Consider the following 14,844-nt stretch of genomic DNA (forward strand, 5'->3'; position numbering starts at 1 on the left):
AAGAAGAAGAGCAGGTAATGCACCCACGGTGAAAGCTTTGAAATATTTCACTGTCCTTTCCTTCACATATACACCAGATGTTTTTGATGGATGGCATGTGATGGAAATGTCTTACTGTAGCACTTTCCACATAAATAAATGAATTTTCCGTGCCTGGTTGCTTCCTATTCAGAAACTGTGCAGCCAGGCATGTAGCCAGTGGATGGAGAGCAACAACCCCCCCCCCACCACCACCACCCAGCCCCCTGAGAGTAAAGATCCATTTTTGAAAACGTGTTTTGAACAAAATATCATTACTATTAAGAACAATAACAATGATATATTTTAACAATTAAAACATTGTTCAATCAATATTACTCTGAGTGTTCTCATTTTAGTCCTACATTTGTGCACTCCGTAGAACTGAGCTGCCATATAAAAGAGAGAGAGAGAGGAGGAAAAAAAAAAAAAAAAAAAAAACAGTTAACTTTCAAAAAAGTAATAAATAAAACAACAAGGAGCAGCTTGGACTGAATGTTTTCTTAATGCATGACAGAGCTGGTAATCTGTTAAGAATGCACACTGGATTGACTTTAATATGATTGCATTCATCTCTTTGTATGCGCAATACAGCACACTCCAATCATCTGAATTTATCCCCAGTGGACTCAAACGATTCATTGTGTGGTATGTTCACATATGATCGTCTGTTCAGTGGCTGAAAGAAGCAGTTTACTCGTATGTTGTGCCCTTATGGTGACGTTAATTAGCTATGTTCCTTTACACGTGTGCCTTATAAATGAATAATACGATTTACAGTAAAACTTGCCTAAACGGTCATCGCATAAACCAGATATTTGCACTCGACGGGCAAAAACCCTAATGTTTTTGTATGGTTTTCCATGTAATAAACACCGTATATATAACAGATTCCATATAACGGATTTTCTCTCACATTGGACAAAACGTCCCGTCCGATCGCAATGCATTTCCATTAAAAACTCCTCGCATGTACCAGACAGAGCAGTCTGGATATTCCCAGTAACAGAGGTATGAAATGAAGCTCAGCGCTGACACTCGCTGATTCGAGGAAAGCGGGTTTCCATGATTTAAAGTGCGGGCATTTTTTCTTTTTCAAACTGTGTTCAGACACGGCACCTAAATGAGGCCTTCTTTATTCAAGTCTGGTGATATTAACAAAATGGTGCTTGCTCCCCTCACTATAACATGGTTTTAAGTTTCACACATATCCCTGGGTGTGACAAACCCAACCGCTTTAGACCCTAGTCCTCTGCATGGCTGCGAACCCTCCCCGGAGCCTGACACGCACCTGTGATTTGTCACTTTTACATTTTCACTCCTTCCTCTCTCATCATATTTTAAAAGTTTTTGCATTGTTCCCACTGATTACATTTCGATAAAGGATCAAATACGTTTGGCAGAAAAGTCTGCAAACTTCACAACACAGAGTCGGAAAAAGACGATCAAATGAACCACAATTCATGGAGGAAATACGTAGCCGATCATTGATCTGGAGGTTGATCATTGTACGAGGTCTATTAGAAAAGTATCCGACCTTATTATTTTTTTCAAAAACTATATGGATTTGAATCACGTGTGATTGCGTCAGACAAGCTTGAACCCTCGTGCACATGCATGAGTTTTTTCACGCCTGTCGGTTGCGTCATTCACCTGTGGGCAGGCTTTGCGTGAGCACTGGTCCACCCCTCCCGTCGGAATTCCTTTGTCTGAGAACTTCCTGAGAGACTGGCGCTTTGCTTGATCAAAATTTTTTCAGAAACTGCAAGGCACATCCAAATGGACACCATTCGAGAAATTCAGACAGTTTTCTGTGAAAATTTTAAGGGCTGATGAGAGATTAAGGAGTTAATATCGCTTTAAGGACAGCCCACGGCGCCGGACGGCGCACCGTGCCCCGAGCCGCCGTCGTCAGCCTGTTTGGAGCTGAAAACTTCCAAATTTAAGCCTCTGTTGACCCAGGACGTCGTGAGAGAGCAGAGAAGTTTCAGAAGAGGTCGGGATCAGCAGTTTATCCGGACATTCCACTGTTAAAGGAGATTTCGTAATGAAAGACGTGCGGACGGATTCGCGCGTCGGCACCCAGCCGCTCATGGCGCGGCGCCACAGCAAAACACCTCCGTTGGAAGTCTCACAGGACAAGTTTGAACATGCCCAGCTGTTAAACAATTTCTCAGATACTCACTTGACTGAAAGCCATCGAAAACCCCCTGAATCTTACGAATGGTTATCAACACGGAGGTGTTTTTCTGTGGCGCCATGCGATGAGCGGCTGCGTGCCGACGCGCGAATCCGTCCGCACGTCTTTCAGTTTTCAGCTCGAAACAGGCTGACGACGGCAGCTCGGGGCGCGGCGCGCTGTCCGGCTCCGTGGGTAGTCCTTAAAGCGACAGTAACACTCCATAATCTCTCATCAGCCCTTAAAATTTTCACCGAAAACCATCTGAACTTCTCGAATGGTGTCCACTTGGATCTGCCTCACAGTTTCTGAAAAAATTTTGATAAAGCAAAGCGCCAGTCTCTCAGGAAGTTCTCAGACAAAGGAATTCCGACGGGAGGGGTGGACCAGTGCTCACTCAAAACGTGCCCACAGGCGAATGACGCAACCGACAGGCGTGAAAAAACTCACGCATGCGCACAAGGGTTCAAGCTTGTCTGATGTAATTGCACGTGATTCAAATCCATATAGTTTTTGAAAAAAATAAAAAGGTCGGTTTCTTTTCTAATAGACCCCGTATAAAGGAATGGAACTCTTTGAGGGACAAATTAATCTAGAAAAGCCGCTGGTCCTGTGGAAAATTGCTGAAAGACGCGACAGAGAACTTTAAAAGGATCATGTCACAGGTTACCGAGTAGTACATGCATAAATCAGGGTTTAGGATTTTAAGGTACCACTCTGCAGCGGACTTAGAAAAAAGGGTGACTCGACCAAATGCAATGTTTTAATACACATAATGTCTGTCGCTTATTCAAGGCAGGTGTTTATTTATTTATTTTTTTCAGAGGAAGTTTTGACCCAGTCATTAAATGAAGCAGGTCCTGATTCAAGGACATGCTTTTAATCAATGAAATACAAAAGCCTAATTGGAGATGGGGATTCCCCATAAATTGTTCGGCACCTCCTGGCTGTAACTAATCCCTTACATACAATAATGGATTTTGTCCGTGTTATACATATAATGGATTTTGCTCATTTTCTACATATAACGGATTTCAGTTATAACTGACAAAATCATGCAGAAAGAAGATGAGGCTCTCTATCTTGCATGGCATGGAACATGACCTCTGGAGTTCAGTGTAGAACACTGTAAGTTGGTCATGGCCTGGTATACGAGGTCTGTTAGAAAAGTATCCGACCTTTTTATTTTTTTCAAAAACCTGATGGATTTGAATCTGTTGTGACATGCTCACTTTTTCCACAATGTCTCGGATAGTCACACGACGGTCCCACATCACCACAGAGTTCACTTTGGAAATGATCCGGTCATTTCAGCGTTGATGGCCGCCCGGAGCGAGGCTCGCTCTCCACCGTTGTGCGGACGTTTAGTTGTACCGCTCCTTAATCTGTGTGATGCCCATAGGATCGTCACCGAAAGCCGTCTGAATAACCGAATGGTTTTCACCTGGCTGTTGCCCAGTTTCTGGCAAAATTTGATGCAGTCGCGCTGCTCCAGTCATTCCGCCATTTTCCTTGCAAAGAAAAAAACAACGAGACACTCCACCCATCCTCACACAAAGGCTGCTTACAAGCAAATGACGCAATCGACAGGGGTGAAAAAAACTCACGCATGCCCACAAAGGTTCAAGGTTGGGTCATGCAAGCACAGGCGATTCAAATCCATCAGGTTTTTGAAAAAAATAAAAAGGTCAGATACTTTTCTAACAGACCTCGTACATTAAATTGTAAACTGTAAATGGTAGATACTAGTAAAGAGGTAAATCCAAACGTTTTACCTGATTTACCACACATAGCTGGTGTGCATTCTAAAGAATGTTTTCCAAGTTTTAGATGGCATGTCGTTTAAGGACAGGAATCTCTCTTGTTTACACACCAAATTTATAATAAAGCTATATCTAACTATTGTAGAACATTACTGATCCGATTAACATGACCTATGACCAAGCACAAACACAGATGCTGTCCTCCACCATTTTATTTCACTTTATCACTGCGTATTACTCACCCTGTTCGCATAAAAGCAAGCGGAAGGCTGGGTTTTAGCTGCTGTGCTTTCTTCGCATCATCAGCAGCACCTGTAAATAAAAAAAATCCAAAACAAAAACAAACAAAGACACTGCTTACCAAAATGTTTGTAATATTATACTCATTGATTATTCCTGACCAATGAGAAGTTCCCCAAGCATGAATAGAATAAGCTACCACTTAAGATCACACTGCAATTATCAATGCAAAACAAAGACAATCGTTTACATTCCACACATTAGAGCACTTAATGCAAACCAAATACCATATGAATTATTTTAATATTTTCAAGTGAACTTGCTTCTCAATAATGTACTTACAGCTGTAGTTTTTGAGAAGAATATGAGCATAGGCACGCTGGCAAAACCACTCAGCATTCTCCGGGTCTCCCTGCAAGGCTTCATTAATTTCCTAGACAGAAGAAGAAGAAAAATAAATAAATCAGCTCTTAGACATCTTACAGTACTGTTAATTTAAAAATAGCTGCAACAAGAATGGAAAAGTAAAACTGAGAAAGTGCTGACACCGCGATGAGCATGACTGTCTCCTTTGTCTCAAAGTTTGGCAACCACCAGGTACTGCTTGAATACATAGTATTATCATATGGCTACGACGCTATGCGTGCTCTCATTGGCTGATTTCCGGTCTGACATTTTCCAATACCAGACCATTACCATGATAATCAGTCCGGATTGCGTATCACATTCGTTACAAACCAGAAAGCTAAAAAACACGATTAGAAAAACCAAGTTGGACATGAACATAACTCCATAAATATCTAAACAGCATCAGAAAAAAAGGCAGATTAAAAGCTTACCAGCTAATGATCGGACCATCTGTTAAGCAAGTTCTTCATGTAGGTCAGGGGTGGGCGTCGAGGGCCGAGACACTGCAGGTTTTCCGTGTAACCAATCACCTCAGCAGGTGGGTTGCTGATGAGCTTCTGCTCTGAACATAAACACCTGGTTGTCAATGAAATCACCTGCTGAAACACCTGATCTTTAATGAAATCACCTGCTGAGGCGACTGGTTGCATGGAAAACCTGCAGTGTCTCGGCCCTTTATGGCACATGATTGCCCACCCCTGATGTAGGTGAAGAAAGCAAACAGGTCTGACTACGAGCCCAACCCCGTCAGAAGCTTTCATATTCGGGCTATACCCTAAGTTTGCACGTTTTATATATATATATATATATATATATATATATATATATATATATATACATACACATATATATATATATATATATATACATACACATATATATACATACACATATATACATATACACGAGGTCTGTCCAAAAAGTCGGTTGCGTCATTCGCCTGTGAGCAGGCTTTGTGTGAGCACTGGTTCACCCCTCTCGTCGTTTTTTTTATTGCGAATAAATGTCTGAACGATTTGGAGCTTTAATGCATCAATTTTTTTCCAGAAACTGTGAGAGACCTCCAGATGGACACCGTTCGGAAAATTAATATGGCTTTCAGGGCCGATTTTGTGGGGATTACACAGATTAAGGAGTGTTACTGCCGCTTTAAGGACGGTCCACAACTGCTGAGAGCGCGCCGAGTGCCGATCGACAGGCTGAATCAACCAGATCATTTCCAAAGTGAAGGCTTTGTTGATCCGGGACGTCGTCTGACTTCCACAAAAAAAGGAAAAAGGCGTGGACATCAACACTTTTTCAGCACATTCCACTGTTAAAGGAGATTTTTTTCATGGAAAGAAAAGCGAACGGATGCGCCACCGTGCCGTTCATGGCGCGGGACAAAACCACCTCCGTGTTGGTCTCACAGGATGGCTTTGAGATGGATTTCAGACGGCTGTCGGTGGGTTTTCAGTCGTGTGACTAACTGAGAAACTGTGGATGAGCCTGGACATGCCAGAACACGTCCTGTGAGGCTTCATCACGGCGTTGCTTCGCGCCATGCGGCTCCACCGCGACGCGCGGAATTTCTCCGCTCCTCTTTCCATGACAAAAACTCCTGTAACAGTGGAATGTGCCATTCATTTCCAAATTGGACGCTGTGTTTTATCCGGGACATCCTCTGACTAGCACAGGAATTGCGGAAGACGTGGACATCAGCACTTTTTCGGCACATAGAGACAGACGTGCGGAGGAATTCCGCGCGTCGCGGTGGAGCCGCATGGCGCAAAGCAACACCGTGATGAAGCCTCACAGGACATGTTCTGGCATGTCCAGGCTCATCCACAATTTCTCGGTTAGTCACACGACTGAAAACCCACCGACAGCTGTCTGAAAGCCATCTCAAAGCCGTCCTGTGAGACCAACACGGAGGTGGTTTTGTCCTGCGCCATGAAAGGCACGGTGGCGCATCCGTCCGCTTTTCTTTCCATGAAAAAAACTCCTTTAACAGTGGAATGTGCCGAAAAAGTGCTGATGTCCATGCCTTTTTCCTTTTTTTGTGGAAGTCAGACGACGTCCCGGATCAACAAAGCCTTCACGTTCAAAATGATCTGGTTGATTCAGCCTGTCGATCGGCGCGCTCTCAGCAGTTGTGGGCCGTCCTTAAAGTGGCAGTAACACTCCTTAATCTGTGTAATCCCCACAAAATCGTCCCTGAAAGCCATATTAATTTTCCGAACGGTGTCCACCTGGAGGTCTCTCACAGTTTCTGGAAAAAAATTGATGCAGCAAAGCTCCAAATCGTTCAGACATTTATTTGCAATAAAAAAACGATGAGAGGGGTGGACCAGTGCTCACACAAAGGCTGCTTACAGGCGAATGACGCAACCGACAGGCGTGAAAAAACTCACGCATGCGCACGAAGGTTCAAGCTTGGCTGATGCAATCACATGTGATTCAAATCCATATGGTTTTTGCAAAAAATAAAAAGGTCCGATACTTTTTGGACAGACCTCGTATATGTATGTATATGTAATAGCCATATAAAAAACAAACTATTAACCTCACTACCTGGGTCTGTATGGGAATATCAAACATCTGTGTTTTTGTATAGGCTGAGCATAGTGAGGTTTGTACTGCCAACACCTCGGTCTGATATTTTCCCATACAGACTTCGCGCTCAGTTAATAAACCTTTGATACGCATTCATCGTTCAGAAATTCTAAGTATATGGCATAACAAAAGGCAGTTTTTCTAAGATTTTGGCAGTGAGTGATATACAGTAGCTTGCAAAAGTATTTGGCACCTTGGCATTTCACGCATTTTATTGATGCCATTTCAAATACAAAGAGTAAATCAAGCATCTCAATCTAAAAAAAAAATTCCCAAATTTTCTTCCTTAAACTCAAAGCAAATCTCTGCAATTTGATATAAATGAATAAAAAAATAAAAGCCATGATGATGGTTGCATAAGTAATGGGCCTCTTTGGTATATTGATTGGTGCTTTGTATGTCACATGACATATATTAATTCATCCCATTTGTGTTGCATTGCATTTAGAGTGCAGCTTAGTTCCATTTAGAGTGCAAATTTGGTTCCATACGTTTGGTACCATTGCACTCTGCACACGTCCGTGCGCACACAGACACAAAACAAATCCACTGTGCTGTCTGTATGCATGAAGAGCTGTTCAGCTGGAAAGCTGCTGTGATTTTTGGCTGGACTGAGGAACTACGCAAAGTCTTTTTTTTTTTTTTTTTTACAGAAGTCCAAAGTCAGTGCACAGCATCACTGGACTACACGTCACAATTTGGACTTCAGCAGCAGTGGAACACCAAAATGTAAGTCCCTTTTCTGTTGTTTAGAAATTAATAAAATGTCAAATGACGGATCTATTTTAGCTGTTATATAAAACAAATAATGAATGTTTTTACATTCTTTCAATGGAACAAATATTTAATTCGGTGAAAGCTGGAACATACTATTCAACGAGGCGAAGGCAAGTTGAATGGTATGTTCCAGCTTTCACCTCATGAAATATTCGTACCATTGAACTCAAACATTCATCATTATTTCTATAGTATTGTCAGTTTTCTTCAGACAAGTCAGTGGATGGATTCACGAACACTTCCAAGTAACTGAATATGTCTTGGACTTTATTTACATAAATTATGAAAAAATACAAACAGTATGGCACTCTATGGTAAATCTGTGTGGAGTAGACAGTTCTCAAAAACTGAGTGACTGTGCAAGGAAAAGAAGAGTGACAAAAGCCACCAAGACACTCAGACAACCCAGAAGTTACAGGCTTCTGTGGCTGTGATTGAAGAAATTATGTACAGTGCAATTTTTGCATTTTGCATCACCAGTTATACAGCTTCATGATGAAGTGGTACAGAGGAGGGTTTTCTTTAAAAAAAAAAAAAGACCTAAAAGCTCAGCTACAATTTGCTTTAAGGTATATCTGAGATGCAAGGCTAGATTTGATGTTTTGGTGTTTTAGTGGGCACTATGTTCAAACTTTTTAGCCAATAAAATGGCCCTCATTTTGTTCTAATTTCTTACATAATTTAAGCCATTTTAAATATGGCATTCGTAAGCGTTTGGTGCTCCATCAGGACCCTGAATGATGTTTCCAGCCTCAAACTTGATGAACCTCGGCTACATTTTATGACTTAAGATCATTCGCCCACATTTCAAAGTGATGCTTGAAACTTAAAAAAAAAACAAAAAACAACTCGTAACATTACTGAAGGCGCCCGATATGGGTTTAAAAACTTTTGGTTGTACGAAATCAATTAATAAAGGCAATTCGTCAAAGAAGGTTCCAGAAGTTTCATCAACTTGCTAACATTAACGTGTGGCGAAGGTTAGCTAAGCTAATGTTTACCTCGAGAGCTTTCTGAGGGTCTTCGTCAATGAAGCTGTCGGGGAACCTGCTAAATCGAATAAAGAGAGTCACTATTGGACATCTGAATACAAACAGATATATGGAAATATAACATATAAACCAGATGTTTCATTAAACCTACCGTTCCGTTGCCATGGGTTTGTTGTGGACGTGCAGACCGAAGCTGGAGTCACAGATGAATCAGATACCGGAGCTTCGAAGCGCAAGAATTTCTCTGTTTCATTTTCATTTTCTGAATTACCGCCACCATCTGGGCTGGAGTGCGGATGCTAAACTTAACCCGAGTTTAACGTGGAAAAAATGCGATTCATTTGGCTTAGTGTGGGTTTGATCACTTTGTAGTGGACCAGATAACTGTAACAAGTGTTCATTTCTGCAAACAAGCACCAAAATTGGTACACATACGCCTTAGACATTACTCTTTGTTTTGCACGTTAGCCACCAAAATTTTCAATAGGCAGTCAGGTAGGGATCAACTGAAGAATTACACAGGGGTCAAAATTTAAAAATGTTACACTCATAATGAAACCTATACCACATTATTTGTCTGATCACAAAGATTCCAAATAGGTATAGTTTGGACTATCTGTGATTGATTGTTATGGAGTTATGGGGTAAAAACAGCAAGAATGGTGACAAAGATCAGCTTTAGTTTGTACAGGGGTCAGAAGTTAAAGCTGCTCCAGTTTTGGTAAAAAGTGATGGAAATTATTGGATGAGTTAGTAGGGTTTTAAAAAGGAATAGATTGTACCATGTGTCATGCTTAATTATCATGTTACTGGGTAACATATGTCACGTCATAGAATCCAATGGACGTCGACATTGTTTTACCTTTACTTTGGAGACCAAGTATTCAACACAGTCAAAACTATTCCATTTATTAGTCCTATTAGCACAACCAATAATTTACTCCACTTCTTTTTTTTTACCAAAACTGGAGCAACTTTAACTTTTGACCCCTGTATAAACTGAAACTGACCTTTGTCACCATTCTTGCTGTTTTTACCCCATAACTCCATAACATTCAATCACAGATAGTCCAAACTATACCTTTTTGGAATCTTTGTGATCAGACAAATAATGTGGTATAGTTATTTTATGATACTTACATTTATTTATCTTTGTGCCAGATGTGCAGAGAACTCCATCTTTGGATGGCAGTGATGACTCATCTCCTTGTTTTCATAATGTTACATGTATGTCTATCTGTTGGAGTAGCGTAATTCAACATGAAATTGTTACAACCACACACGGTAGTCAACAGGCCATACGACGATGACGATGCCATGCACACTAATAATACTGTGCATGAAATTATATAAAACAATAATAAATGATGATACATTCACGGCCACTTTATTAGGTACACCTTGCAATTACCCCCTTTTAGATTAGATTAGATGAATAAAGGGCAGCATTTCTCATTCCTGTACACTACTGGGAACCTTAAAACAATGTAGCCCTGTGACTCCTAAAAGGAATAAGTGGGTTTAGAAACAGAGTGTGATGACAAAATGACAGAGGCAGGATTTTCACACTATGACAAAATGAAATTTATTTTTTTTTTAATAAACTGGACATCGTGTTTGCAACATTTCCAGAGTTCAGACTGCATACAAGCAAACATACAAAAAAAAGGCAGTAATTCCACTTTTTGCTCCATATATCAGTAAAAAAAAAACCAAACACATAAAGCAAGATTGGAAACTACATACAAGGCTTTTCCAATAATAGTTTTGCATAAGGCTTCCAGGGGAAAAGGCAAAATATGTGCATCTCCTATCCAAGATCACCCAAACAGAACCCACCCGCTTCTTTAAAAAATGCACCTTTTCAAATTTTGTTAGTATACGTTTATCTGTAATCCTCAGTGGAATACTAATTTTAATAAGATTTTATTTCTTTCATGTTATTTTCAATTTGTGCTGCGTTGTTATTACACTTCATAGCACTAATTAACTTGCTTCAGCACTTTATGATTTGTGCACTGGAGATTTTAATTTGATAATGCAAAGCAGTTTGCATTTAAAAAGTGCTATGCAAACAAAGCCATTATTAAATCTCATGACCTTGGATTCTGCCGAAGTCACTGAAGTTTGCGGGCTGGCTTTGTAAGGATAAACTGAGACCGCCTGAAAACAAAACTCCTGGCATAGACTCTGAGTGCAAGGCAAGTATATAGTATGTGCAGCAAAAAAGTTTTATGAACCTGAGGGAGACAATGGCAACCAGGCACAAAGTTAAACATGTTCACAGACGTACAGTGTATACACAAAACATTAAGGCCTTACAGGGCCACGTACACCAATATACATGTGTGTTACACGAAGGCTGAAAGCAGAAATATTCCACAAAAGGCACGGCAGCGAGGTGAACTGCTACAAAACCAGCTCACTGGTGATTGTCAGCAAAGATTATTCTCATTTCCACTGTGGACACATTAAATATAAACAGCAGCAGTGCTAAATTACTATTCTAGAAACAGCGATCCCTTATTTCCTACAATTCACAACACAAACAAAACAGTAATCTCACAAAAGAAGATGGAATGTTTCCCCCTTAATGACCTCGCGGGTATTGGGGAGAAAGAAAGCCGGGACAGCATACACAGATATCTTCAGGCACTTGGGGAAGTAAAATACAGCAGGGGTGAACATTAGTGCAAAAGGCCTTTTCAAGGCAGAGGAATGATTCAGCATGAGATGGTTTAAAAAAACTAAAATAAACTAACATTACAAGGAGGGGCAAAACGTGAACATCAGAGCAGAAAAGGAGTGAACAGTGTGCTCATCAGATAATTTGCTCCATGACTCTGAAGCTCAAGTGCAAGCAGAAGGTAAGAACAAGTCCACCAATAAGGAATGGATTCTGAGTTCCAAAACTCATTTGGAACTTTCTGGAGGATTTAGACCAAAACTAAACAGGTTTGAAACCATTTATGGCAGCATGGGCTGAAGCTAGGCATTGCTGCATCCACCACATTATAGAACCACCCAGGCAGACCATGGTCCATACCCATGGTCCATACCATGGCTGCTTTAAGGAGGTGGGCGTCCCCTTGGCCTGTTCCGTTTTTGGTGTCAACAATGAGGCATCTGCAGCCTGGATCATGCTCAGGGAAATACGCCACATGGTTATAACATCGTAGCTGATGTTCCCTCACAATGCAGGGGATGCACCTCATCTGGTCTTCCTAAGTAACTGCTCATTTGATGTCACGTCATTCCAGACATACTTAAGATTTCTCCAAAAAGACTTGGTTACATCCAGTTGTCACTTTAAGTCAATGGTTCACATCCAGGTGTCACAACAAGACAGTAAAAGGAAACACCATGAGGCTGAAGACTTGGACCTTCATTCTTCTCCGACGATACCAACATTTTGAAACGGTCTTGTAACCTCATGACTCCATAAGCTTGTCCCAGATGTGTTTCGAATTTATGTTCAGGAACAGTAAATAATAGGACATGAAAGGTCACCAGTGACATCACAAATCGAAATTCAACCTTCAACAAACTGAAATGTGGAACATACATGTTCACTGTGTCCAACGGTGCTCTAGCAAATGACATAATGGTTCTCTTAGGATCTAGACTGAATGGTTAACCAAAAGGCACCTCATTTACATGGATGTTGATCTAAATGAATTGAAGAACAGGAATGTTTTTTTTTTTTTTTTTGGGGGGGTGGAAAACAGTAATGTATATCTGCATAAGGTGAACAAAAGTTGTGGTTTCCAGTGCATGTTTCTTTGGTGTCTCCCACAGTTTATGGCTGCTATAAGGTAAACTCCTGAATGTGGTGATATTTTGGTTGCTGCTATTTTCCTGCTAATCTGAATTCAGATATCAGGAAATGTGCATTGGTGTTGACATTACGTCACCAATTCAACAGATGAATTAAAACAGATCTATATCCCCCCCCCATCTTAGACACTTGAGACACAAACATATGGGCTGTGGTAGCAAGACATGGTCACGACAAGGTCCTGAGTCTGGAGTGTGTGTGTGCGCGCGCGTGCATGTGCTATGTGGGGGTTGTGATGTTTGTTTTATTGATCAGAGTTAGCTAAGAGCACGAGTGGTGGGGTCTCCACTTTCAGTGTGGTGTATCCTGTTTGGGACTTCTCTGAACCAGCATCAGATGTCACCGGTTCACCTTTACACCTTTCTACATCTCCCTCAGCAGCTGCCTGTCGATTACACAGGCTCCCCAGCAGTTGAGCCGTTTGGAAAACTGAGGCGTGGCCTGCAGGTTGCAAGGACTGCACCTTCTGTAGGTTCTGAAGGGTCCGCAGCATCTCGGCCGAAACAATTGGCAAATGCTGCTCCTGAATCAAGCTGGTACTGGCAGGCCGGAGAACGGTCTCACGGTGGCCTGAAGACCTGGCAGCTGGTCTGGTCCGCTGAGGGGTTTGAGCTCGGACTGATCTTGATGCCATTTTCTTTTGTGTTGGGTGGGAATCTTCCTCCTCCACAGATTGGTCACTTGGAGATAATGTGACATCATCTGACTCACTGTCATCGCTAACACCTTCATCAATGCCACTATGGTCATTGTTATCATCTTCATCTTTTTCATAGGTGCTGTCTCCATCCGTTATATAAATCATGTCTTTGGGTAGGGATGTGAACTGGTACACCAGGCGCTGGCCTTCAACCTTATTCAGTATGCCTCTCTGGTAGTAATACCTACCAAAATACAGATGGCAAAGTACCAAGAACATTGAATAATCATATCTTGTTTCTTCAAAGTAAAGATGTGAACATGAAACTTTGTCATTGCCTCAATAATATACCTTAATGCTCTTCCCATGGTCTCATAATTCATATCTGGCTTGTTCTTATGTTTTCCCCACAGTCTGGCCACTGCTTTTGAGTTAACTAACTTGAAGATCCCTGCTTGAGGATTTGTCCATTTGATGTAGCGTGGGCAGACTTGCCGGTCCTGCAGTAACTCCATCAGGAACTGCCACAGATACAGAGTGTTTCCACCTAAAGCACAAACATGAGAAACAAAGGAAAAACTAAATAAATAACTGAACTGAACTTGAGGATGATCAATCATGAGCGAGGCAGAAGAACTTCTCCATCTTTCTAGTCATAGTGGCCTGGCGGGTTAAGCTTGCTACCTAAGGTCATACCTTTGTGATATCTGCTTTTTTTCACTCTAATGTCCGGTGTGGGAGACTCTGCCCTCTGATGTCGTGGTTTCCTCACTGGATAGACAAAAGGCCATGTCATTTAAAAAATATTGTGTATAGTCACATACTGACTGCTTTATGTTCATAAACAAGAAAGAAAATGACCACAAAACAGTTATAGAGTACCATATGAATTTTACAACCCTAAAAACCTTTAGGCAACTATGAAAGCCCTCTCAGAAGACACAATACAGACAAGAACGTAGTAGCAAAAAGGAAATTATGAGTATGTACAAAACAGTGGATATTTCAGTGGCAGTGGATATTGCACATTAACAAATATTGCACTCATTTCAAGCGTGGCATGTGACCTGGCTATTTGATTCCAGTGGCATTCAAAGCTCTAACAGCAGTTGGGTAGAAACTGTTTTTCAATCGATTTGTGCTTGCTTTAATGGTCCTGTACCCTCTGCCTGAATGCAGTAGCTCAAACAGAGAGTAGCCAGGGTTGGATGAGTCCTTTAGGATGGTGTTGGCTCTCCTGAGACGGTAAGAGCTATGCAGGTCCTCCAGTGTGGGTAGAGGGCACCCAGTGATCTTCTCTGCCATTTTGGTAACTCTCTGGAGCCTCCTGTTTGCCACCGTTCAGCTGGCAAACCACATATAGAGACAGTATATGAGGATGCTCTCCATGGTAG

The 14,844-nt window shown here is 41.4% G+C and overlaps 2 protein-coding genes across 7 annotated transcripts in view; both read right to left on the reverse strand.

The window, feature by feature from the left end:
- The window catches only part of sugt1 (SGT1 homolog, MIS12 kinetochore complex assembly cochaperone), a 104,079-nt gene extending 94,864 nt beyond the window's left edge, over positions 1-9,215 (reverse strand). For 2 of the 3 annotated variants that reach the window (XM_034183817.1, XM_034183815.1), the window contains exons 1-4: positions 9,124-9,215; positions 8,982-9,030; positions 4,543-4,633; positions 4,203-4,272 (exon numbers count right to left, since the gene is read on the reverse strand). In XM_034183817.1, coding sequence (XP_034039708.1) covers positions 4,203-4,272; positions 4,543-4,633; positions 8,982-9,030; positions 9,124-9,137 — 224 coding nt within the window. In that variant the 5' untranslated portion in view covers positions 9,138-9,215. The remainder of the gene's footprint in view (positions 1-4,202; positions 4,273-4,542; positions 4,634-8,981; positions 9,031-9,123) is intronic. The other variant, XM_034183816.1, reaches the window with a different exon arrangement.
- A 3,473-nt stretch (positions 9,216-12,688) lies between these two features.
- The window catches only part of LOC117522416 (ETS-related transcription factor Elf-1-like), a 45,564-nt gene continuing 43,408 nt past the window's right edge, over positions 12,689-14,844 (reverse strand). For all 4 annotated transcript variants that reach the window (XM_034183812.1, XM_034183810.1, XM_034183811.1 and 1 more), the window contains 3 exons: positions 14,147-14,221; positions 13,802-13,997; positions 12,689-13,694 (listed from right to left, as the gene is read on the reverse strand). In XM_034183812.1, coding sequence (XP_034039703.1) covers positions 13,055-13,694; positions 13,802-13,997; positions 14,147-14,221 — 911 coding nt within the window. In that variant the 3' untranslated portion in view covers positions 12,689-13,054. The remainder of the gene's footprint in view (positions 13,695-13,801; positions 13,998-14,146; positions 14,222-14,844) is intronic.

The sequence above is a fragment of the Thalassophryne amazonica genome, chromosome 12 (assembly GCF_902500255.1).
Source record: "Thalassophryne amazonica chromosome 12, fThaAma1.1, whole genome shotgun sequence".
Taxonomy (NCBI): Eukaryota; Metazoa; Chordata; class Actinopteri; order Batrachoidiformes; family Batrachoididae; genus Thalassophryne; species Thalassophryne amazonica.